General features: G+C 34.0%; 1 protein-coding gene across 1 annotated transcript; it reads right to left on the bottom strand.

Annotated features, from left to right (window-relative positions):
- Positions 1–1,507: 1,507 nt before the first annotated feature.
- Positions 1,508–3,948, bottom strand: LOC129941618 (CDP-diacylglycerol--glycerol-3-phosphate 3-phosphatidyltransferase, mitochondrial). The gene is made up of 4 exons (XM_056050298.1): positions 2,902–3,948; positions 2,321–2,529; positions 2,080–2,246; positions 1,508–2,008 (listed from the first exon to the last, which is right to left on the bottom strand). The coding sequence occupies exons 1-4, from the start codon at positions 3,740–3,742 to the stop codon at positions 1,756–1,758; spliced, it is 1,470 nt and encodes a 489-aa protein (XP_055906273.1). The 5' UTR covers positions 3,743–3,948; the 3' UTR covers positions 1,508–1,755.
- Between the last annotated feature and the right edge of the window lie 6,764 nt (positions 3,949–10,712).

Genomic DNA, 10,712 nt, shown 5'->3' with positions numbered 1-10,712 from the left:
AATATTGTTGTTAACATTCAGTAAAATTTTGAAAAAAATTGAATTGATAGTTTTTGTACAAAAAATTAAAAACCTAAAAAAATTTAACAAAAGTTGGTAAAAATTGATTTTCGACTCAAATATCTTTTCAAAAATTTTAGATATTGGCTTCAAACTTATTTATTTTACAGAAAATATTGTTTTTAATATTCAATGATTTTTATATAAAAATCCAACAGTCCGTTTTTCATAAAAAATAAAATCTACAAAAAATAGTGCGCAAATTTGGTAAAAGCTGATACGAGTACGTATAGACAAACTTTTAAGTAAGACAAATCGACAGACGGGATGGGAAGTTATCAGTGTGGGTCGCATCCCAGCCTCTTTTTATGTTTGGGTGTGAGCTATTTAATAACTGTGACTATGAACATAAGCTTAAACTCAATGTGGCATATAACAGTATCGCACGCTATATTTTTGGATTGAAAAGATATGACCACATTTCCACTTTTTCAAAATCTATTTTTGGTATCACACTTGATGATCTGTTTAAAAAGAAAACGTTGACCTTACTCCACAACGTCATCCAAACGCGCCTACGAAGGTACCTATATAACAGGATCTGTTTCTCCCAATCAATGAGAACTCTTGATCTCATTCCAATACGACATAGTTGTTTGATTTCCGAACGACAATTCTTTATCCACGCGATACGTTTATGGAATTCCCTTCCCCGAGCCATTAGGCTAATAAGTAGTATAACCTTGTTTGGGATTAAGCTCAGGCAATACTTGGAGGCACCCAGATGATGATTAGATATTCGAGTCTTTCTTTCTTACTTTCTTTCTTTCTTTTCTTTTTTTCCTTCTTTATTTATTTTTTGTTTCAAAAAGTAATGTTATACTAGCTAATTAAAAAAAATAAAATAATTACATATGTTGTAGTAATAGTTATAAATATATTTATTTGTCATTTTTACATTTAATATCTTTTATTATAAATTGTAACACATTCACTTAAATATTATTAATAGAATTATCAACGAAGCTTGCACTATCAAATGAGGTATTGTATCTTACTGTGTAAGTTATGAAAATAAAGTTTGAATTGAAAAAAAAATAGCTCGGCATTCAAGCCATCCGCTCCAGCGGTTTTATTAGACTTCAGCTTAGATATGGTAATCTTTACTTCGTCTAAGTCCGGATTGTTGGCTTCCATCGTCGTTGTTGAATGGATCATCCTGCCTGACAGCGGAATTCGGTTCGTCGTCGCCTTTATACAGTCTGCGACGCTTTTCATTTAAATGTACATAATTAGTAATTGTAGTTCTTCAATTACATTTTAAAGTAATGGAAAAAGTGTATGAAGGTTTCAATTACAAGTAATAGTAATTTCCCAACTCTGTGAAGTCACATTTACTCCAATTTGTTTTTCTGGTTTTTGGTTGGTGATAAGATAGTACACTTCTTACCACTAAGCCAATAATAAGCCCTCGAGAGCTTTATTATTAAAAAATAAAACAAAAATAAACTGTACGAATATAAATATGTCGTCAAAAGACAAATGTTTATTTTACAAATAAGCTGGAAATTGTGACTGGGACTTAATTTACAAACGGGTTTGGAAATAATAAAAAAAAATAAGAATACAAATCATTTAAAAAAAAAAAAACTACTTCAAGTTTTAGTGAAATAAAATCTTAATCAATGACGTTAACTTTAAAAATACATTCTTATAGGCATCCGAACACTCATCATCATTATTGTGTCATTTTGATTAGAAGAAATTCCTAAAAATTCGAACCACGGCTTGCACCCAACGCGGTACTGGTCGAGTTGTTATTTGAGCTTCTGCTGTTGATCCAAAGCCGTATAATCTATCAGCCTCATCTTGAAGTCGACTCTGCAGGGATTTATTGGAAGTGACCAAGCAAACTTGACTTTCTAGATCACGATTAACCGATCGTTCGCCAAAATTGGAGGAACCTATAAGTGTGAGGCTAGGATAACTTGAATTTGGAAGATAGTACCTTGAAACAGAAAACAGAAACAAACATAAGATGATAAAATGAATATTCAAAAAACTGATGACCATTTTTACCATAAGCCTTTCGCATGGTAGCTCCAACCGTCCTTTTCGAATTCGAAGAAGTTCACTCGGTGGTTCTGTTTTTCTCGCACAAGGTTCTCATAGAAATGTTTGGCTATGAGGGTGTATGCGGCTGGAATACTGCCAGCAGGGCCATTCGCACCCTGGAAACCATTCGCCTAAGAAAATCAAAAAAATACAAAAGTAGATATGAACCTGCAACTTCTCCAAAATGATTTCATTTTCTTTTTACATTTGGATGTGCCATTAAGATACTACATTGCGCTGGACAGTTTTTTGTGATCGTGTCCATGTAGTCTTGGGTTAAATTAAAATATCCTGTCGCTAGCTTAAGTCGAGACCCACTCACTGAAGAAGAGAGCAGTTGTTTCGTAACAATACTATCGTGGTGTATTCCTATCTGACCCATTTCGATGAGCGGGAAGATCCATGTGTCTGCATCTTTGGAAGAGGAACAAAAATAAACAAAGAAGTTGTCATTTGTTTATGAATATAAAATGTATTTAGGTTCCCGCGATTGATGCTAAAATATTTTGCAAAATCTTATTTTCTAATTTAAATGCTAATTCATCGGTGAATTTCATAAATACTAATCGAGTCTGTTGAACCCGAATTTCACTCGATCTCGAAGCTGAATCGAAGCTAATTCGATTCATCAATTCGGCCAACAATTGTTGTCTTATAAGTTTTCGATAATACGATAGTAAATAGAAAATTACGTCATTTTTAAAAATTTCTTCTGGCGACCTCGATATTGATAAGAACCACGCGTGTTTCTTGAAATTCAAACTAAAAATAAAACTAATATCTCACCCGATGATCGTTCTAAGACACTCTTCTGCTTGCTAAAGGTATCCTGAAAGAAATCCGTGACCCGTTGTTTGGCGGTGTTCATGAAAGTCTCCTTGTCGCCTTCGTACGGCAACAACGACCAATTCTTGTGCAATTCGACTTCGGCATCGTCCCGCACTAGTAAACTAAATTCCTGCACTTTGGCAATGAATTTCGCATAGAAATCGGCCAGATTCTTATCCTCGATCAGGATGTACCGATCCTGTCGATTCGTGAAGTAGTCATTGGACAAATTAGCGCCGCTTATCATCACCGAGTTGTCAAAGAGGTAGATTTTCATGTGCTGCAGGCCGACGAGCTCGTTCCATCGAGGCGGTGCGAAGCGTTTGGTCATGCCTCGCAGATCGGGCGTATGGTACATTGACAGGGATACGTTCTTATTGAATTCAGACAGCAGAGGCATCAGCATTGTTTTGGAGTTGACTTCACCGCGAGTGCCTCGCGAGAAGTCCAACAGGACATTCACCCGCAACGAATCATTCTTCTGCAGGTTTGATTTTATTGTCTGGACGAAGGCAGCCTCTAGGTTGCCAGTTCCCAGATACAAGCTGGCAAGGACAATTCTCTCTTTGGCTTCGGCCGACTTCTGGATGAGGGTGTCATAGAACTTGCTGGGTTCGTGGATAATGGAAATCTGATCGCCGTGCAGGGGAAAGCATGGTGTATGGGAGTACAACCACGAGAGACTCTCAAGGCCGGGCGAGTTGAAAGTTTGTGCGATTTTGGGCGAGTTGAAGATAAAATCAGGCGACGAAGCTGTTATCTGTTGATCGATGAATGTTGCAAAGAAACGTCGGAACATTTTCTTCTCTTTTTCCACTGAAAGATTATTTGTTCGACTCGAATACGGTTTGCAATTGGCTTTGAGTGGATTTTGGGGGTATTTTTAACTTCTATTGGCTTTTTTCATTCTCAAGGATTAATTTTATTTTCATTTGAAAGAAAACACTATTTTTTTTTAATCGAACTTTTATTTGATCAACGTAAGAAATTTGTTAAATGTCAAAAACAGCTGAGTATGACACATTCAAAACAATTCTCCCGCCATGCGCATGTTTACAAAAATTTAAGGCACAAACACAAAAATTGTTAGACCATTTAGGAAAAGTGCTGCCGTCTATTGTTATTTTATAAAACATGAAATATCTCGATAAATTTATGTCTGCAGAAATTTGTTCTCCAAATTTCTAGGAAAAAATGATTTATCAGATTTGATAAGTTTTTTTTCATGAATTTTATGACAACTTCAAAAAATTCATGTCCGACTATACTACATTTAAAGTATAAACTAATTTAAATTTTAGGATAAAGTGAAAAATCATGATGAAAATGAAGCTTTCTGTAGATTCAGTGGGAATGAAACTTGATTTTTGTGCTTTGTTTGTCAAAATTAGTAAAAAAGATAGTTGAAATCGAAAGTTGGTGTTTAAAAAAATTAATATTATTTTTTCCAGCCAACCTCCAAGTGGGTGGAAGCATAATTAAATAGGTGGAATCACTTTTATAAGAGATCTTCTATAAGAATATGAATCGAGTCGTAGGTCATGGACTCTATCAATAATCAAATTTAGAGTGAACTTTAAAATTCCATTATTGTTAAGAGTTGGCTCTAATATTAAAGTCATAGTTCTTTTATAAGTTCAGATTTTGTCATTGCTAAACTAAACTTGAGTTTATTATATTCATAGACAATTTAAACTCATTTTAAAACGATTGCCTGGAGTCCATAAATAAACACGACGGTACCTATGTTTAGGCTGTTTTTAACTTTTTAAAACGTCAAATTTAAAAAAAAATCAAATTGAAACAATAATATTTCTATAAATGTTAATAGACTTAAGCATTTATTAAGATGTTGAAATGGTGCCCGTATCAACTCGTTTGAAACGGATGATGAAGATTTCTATCGATCTATAACAAAAACTACCAAGTTTATTGTTAACCTTTCAAATATTGAAGATTAAAATTAAATGAGACGTTTGCCAACATCTACGAATTTTAAAGTCTTAACAGAGCTAAGATTTTTCTTTTGGAATAAATATTCACCAAAGTAACATAGATAATATGACTTTAAAGACTTTCATGAAATTTTTTAACCAACAGTCAGCAGAATAGTGTCAGGATTTTAAAGAAATTGGTTCTAAAATGAAATTAGATCTAAAATTGTGGTATATTATACCTTAAACCAGTTTCTAACTAAACAGAGATGCCAAATAAATAGGAGCTGTTTCTTACCTAGCTGTTAAATATAGACTCCAGTTCAATTAGACTTGGGTTTAAATAATGACTATGAATATGCCCCATAATATTTATCGTTTACTAATAAGATTCCATAGCATACAGGTCAATTTCACACTAATTTATCATGGTATGCCAATAGAAAAACATTAATATTACTAACCTTTTGGTTCTTGGATTACACAAAAGTTTTACCTTCACCGTAGGAGCAATGTGGCGTTAGACTTTTATATACAAAATGTAAGAATTTTTGTGAAGAATTAAAGTTTTTCGTGAACAGTGAGCAGCATAACCAAAGATTAGGACATATATATCCTTTTCTTGTTTTTTTTTTTCTATTTTGACATTTTACCACCACATTCCTTGTAAAAATCTACAACTTTAAATTGACCGTCACGTTACATTTGTGATCACTCGCCTTGAATGGGTTCTGTTCGAATAAGAACGTATATTATACCAGAAGACAGGGAACCCGACGGGCACAATTTGTTACCGTCCCAGCAGACCGCTTTCTGTTTGACCATTACTTAAACGACTGCTGGTCTGTGAGACCGCATGTGCGAAAAACTGCGAATAATTTCCTTTTCCGTTATTGTTTTTTGTTGAATATGAATTTGTGTATTGTAATAAAAGAGCTTCTGTTGATTTAATATCATTGTTTCATTGTCAAGGAGCATAAACTTACAAAAAAAAAACACGAAATATTATTAACACATTTTTAAAAATCTTCATTTGGAAAACCCGGTGCCTGAGATTGGCGTCACCATTGATCAAAATCAAATTTGCGTCACCAATTTTGGGTTAAACTCACCCTGCAATTCCAAAGTTACCACCTTTGTAATAACTTACAAGTTTAATCTCCCAGTTAGTGATTTGTACGTTTGAGATCCATCCTTTACATAATTTTATATTTTGGGTAACTATAAAGGGTGATTTTTTATGTTTAAACAGCTGACGCACGTTTCGTGCTTATGTGGTTTTCCATTGAACCAAAATATTGATGTGCCGTCGACGGGCCGGCAATATTTTTTTCTTAAACGTTTTCCAATGGGAAAAGTATTGATGTTTTTTCCCGACGAATTGATTCGTTTTGAATTCGTCTTTTGAGAAGAATCTACACAGATTTTCACACTCATTTGAACACATACTAAAAACTTGACAGTTTTGCAAACGTCAAATGAAATTATTGTTTGTGGAAAAAATAATTGAAGAGAATTCAGCTTATTTTTTCGGCGATGAAGCACCACATCATTTTTTTATTTTTGAATTGCCCATAGGGGCCTACAGAAGCCATATATTTTCCATACAAATGCAGCAAAAATTTTGTTTGGTTATCATCCCATTTGAAAATTTTTACTTTTTGGTAATTGTTTGTTTTCGGTTTTTTTGTGCTGTTTTTCTTTCCGACATGGGAAACATCAATTCACACCAGACCAAAACAATAGACGAGACGTGGGATTATTACTGTAAATATTTTAGTATGCTTCTGACAGCTGCTACACTAATACACTTACAAAAAGATATTGCTACGTTTTTTCTTTCCATTGGAACCAAAAAATATTGATTTTTAGTAGCGACGGGCCGTCTATTTCATGTGGTTCAATGGAAATCGACACTGTCAAAAATCTTCAGTTTGGTCTAAAACTTAACAATGAATCGTCTTATAAACGAAGAACGCTTGCAAATTATTGAATTATATTATCAAAACGCGTGATCTGTTAAGAAAGTTTATCGCACGCTTCTTCCATTTAATTGTGTTCAGCGACGAAGCTCATTTTTGGCTCAATGGGTACGTAAATAAGCAGAATTGTCAATTTTGGAGTGAATATCAAACAGAAGCATTGCAAGAGCTATCAATGCTGTTGTGAATCTTAACCTGCTGATTATAATCAAAGTGTACTTTAACTATGACCTTTGCTTGTGGAAAAGAGCATTCAGCCCTATCATGAATTCCATAGTAATCAGAAATTACGAATCCCGAAAAATTGTATCATGAAATCCGTTCGTAGTGGAAAATCTCATACAATTTTGTATTACAAACGGATTTCATGATACAGTTTTTCCGATTACGATGGAATTCATGATAGGGCTGATTAAAATAAGTTTTTCGGATCCTGTCGATTAAAATTTTACATCTGTCAAACTAAGTTGTTAAAACCTTTTTTTTCATTTGAAAGTCTGACATTTACGAAAATGCATTGCTTAACTTAAAGAGACTTCACTGATTACAGATACTAGAATACGTGTGCAAATCGTTTTCGAATGTGTCGATTCTTCGTCGTTTTTAGGAATTAGGACTGCCTTAAGGCATATTATGACGTATTTTGCATTAATACATCCACATAAAGCCCAGTTCACACAACAATTCACAACTTCGTAGGTACGTCAAAAGGGTGCTTGGAAAAAAGGCGGTGGACGGGATTTCGGAACAAAATTTTTTTCAGAGACGAACCACATTTCTCACTCGGTGGGTATGTTAATAAACAAAATTGTAGTGTTTGGGTTTCTGAGAATCCTCAAGCAATTAAAGAGAGGCCATTCCATCCACATAAAGCCACTGTTTGCTGCGTTCTTTGGTCAGGAGGTTCAATTGGACTTTATTTCTTCAAAAACGACGATAAAACGACTGCCACCTTTAATTTGGTGTGTTCTGGTCATATAATTACCAACTTTTGTTTGCCTGCTATTGAAGAATGCGACTTGGAGAATATGTGGTTTCAACAAGACGGTGCCACACAACGTGATCGAATATGACATTATTGCTAAAGACATTTGGAAAAAACACACTGATAGCGATGGCAACAAAGCAAGATTATTATGTAGATATATTTTATTTCAATTGTTTCAAAAGCAACGAAATCAATCAATTTTAAAAAAAAAAATTTGAACTAAATTAAATTGATGTTACTACTTTCTTACGTTTACTTTCTTTATCACTTAAAAACAATCTTCGAATGCTAAATTCAAAAATATAAATAATCACAAAAAAAAGTAAAATAGTAATGAAAATCGATTGTGACATAACAGAAAAACCAAGATGGCTACAAAAAAACATCAAATCAGTATACATTTTCTTGATTAACGAAGTCTCAAATAAACTGCTTAAATCCTTGATTATGGTTTTAGTATTCAAACAATTATTGATTGAAGTTGATCATGAGTGAAAAAACTGGCCCCAAACTGAGCAGAAATAATATACTTTCTTTTTCAAGTTCAATTTAATTTAGTAGTAAAAATTAACCTAGAAGTTGCTTACGTAAAATTTTTATAGGGGCAGAACGATTAAATAGCCCACTATGCAATACAACATTTAAAACAACTTTTTCTGGCCTGGCTATCTTAAGAATGTCCGCTAAAGACATGTACTGTCATTAGGCAGTTCGTAATGTCAATGACTGTGCAGCCTAGAAAAAACACATTTTATTTTTTTAGTAGATCGTGAATGTCAAAATAAAATTGAAAAGTTTTAAAATTTTCAATTTTCTAAAAAAATAGTAAGCTGTCCAATCCCAGTTGCTTGGAAATTGCCTCTTCAGTTGTTTTTTAACCAATTGTTAGCTTTCGAAAACAAATGTTGGTGTTGGAAAAAACCCACCTTCTATTTCAAGTCCGCATATCACAGTATCTACAAGGACAAGCTGTATAGAGTCTAGTTTTCCATCCCTGCCAAACTAGTCCGTTTGTGCAGGATGACCATGGAGAATTCACGCTGGTCCATAAAGGTTGGAAACAACTTAACCGAACCTTTCGATGTCAAAAAAGGTTTTAGACAAGATGATGCGCTGTCATTTTTTTTTAACATCGTGCTTAAAAGAATAGAGCTCAGAGCTCACACGTTAACACTAGAGGCACTTTCTTTCAAAAGTTTGTCCAATTACTAGCATTTGCTGATGACATTGATAAAATCGGAAGAACTCAGCGTGATATCAATGAGGCTTTTGTGAGTATTGAAGCAGAGGCGGTAAAAATGGGTTAAACAGTTAATGACGGCAAAACAAAGTACATGCTGTCATCAAGAAAGCATTTACAACACCGACGTCTCGGTCACAACGTCACCATCGACTGACGTAACTTTGATGTAGTCAAGGACTTCGTCTACCTAGGCTCTTAAACACGGAAAAAAACAGCAGCTCTGAGACCAAACGAAAAATAACTCTTGCTAACCGGTGTTTCTTTGTGTTAAGAAAGAAATTGAGTAGAAAAGCCTTCTCTCGAGGGACCGAAGTGTATATTAACCTATATAAGACCCTCATCATTCCCGTCCTGCTATACGGTGCAGAGGCATGCACTATGACAAAAGCAAATGAAAGCACCTTGGGTCGTTTCGAGAGAAAAGGTCTTTGTGCGAAGGGGAGTGGAGGAGAAGATTTAACGACGAGATGTCTGGAAAATCTTCGAATCCACACCGTCAGGACAGCACAGTAGAGGAAGACCCCCAAATAGGTGGCGCGCAAAAGTGGAAAGTGAACTCACCCAACTGGACACATCTAGCTAGGGACCAAGCTAGATGGAGAAGTTTGCTCGGCCCTAGCTGATACAGGAATGTAGCGCCATATTAAGTAAGTAAACTTTCGAAAACTTCCAAAATTTTTAATGAAACATTTAATCAAGACATTTCTTATAGTAGATCTGTGCTGTAGGCTCCTATAATATTGCGGTTTGCGTCAGTAAAAGTCTTAACCTGAAAAAATTCACAAAATTACGTCAAAGTTTCCTGATTCATTAATGAAATCGAGATTCATAATAATATCCATTTCCCTACACTTTTAATAAGGTTTTACTCCATGCGGTTTCCATTTTAGGAATAAATAGAACAATTTGAATTTTTGATTTTTAATATTTGTTTGTTCCCAACAATTTTTCTTTCTTGTGGCTTCCAAGTACTTTTAAAAAACTATTGATATTTGGTAAGCTGTCAAAAATGCAATTAAAGTTTTAACACTGTACCTTAGTGTTGCAATAAGTTTCAGGTGTAATTAAAATGGGAAACTGTTGTAAAATAACACTCCGTATATTTTGTTGTTAAATTGTTTTAAAATTTTACATTTTTAAAATGATACTAGATTAAATTTAGAATACCAATATGAATGTTTAACTTTAGAAAAGTTTAATAAAAACCGATATAAGCAATTCGAACACACAAGAAAAAAGAAATTCCGTGAAATGTCCTAAAATTTCCATACATTTCTTTAAATTTTGACTTAAGAACGACGATGTAAAGCATCATTGGAAAAAAGAGAGAAATATCAAAATTACCAATATCTGCTGTTTTTATTGTGAACAAGTGCAATTTTTAAAAATAAGGAATATCTCTCAAATAAAAACTACGTATGAGAATTTAGAAAACATATAATCCTTTAATTTTTTAAAATTTAAATAATTTATGTATTCAAATTTTCATACCATACCAAGACAAATTCCACCAAATCGCAAGCAAAGCGTCTGAGCTCTGCCATTTGCTCACCCAACACTACGTTTATTTTCGTAACATAACATAACATAAGGAAAAACTAACAAATGTCCATTCGAAACGT

This window comes from Eupeodes corollae, chromosome 1, assembly GCF_945859685.1.
Source record: "Eupeodes corollae chromosome 1, idEupCoro1.1, whole genome shotgun sequence".
In the NCBI taxonomy this organism is placed as follows: domain Eukaryota; kingdom Metazoa; phylum Arthropoda; class Insecta; order Diptera; family Syrphidae; genus Eupeodes; species Eupeodes corollae.
The sequence above is the reverse complement of the archived record's forward strand: the minus strand, read 5'-3'. Positions and strand labels throughout refer to the sequence as shown.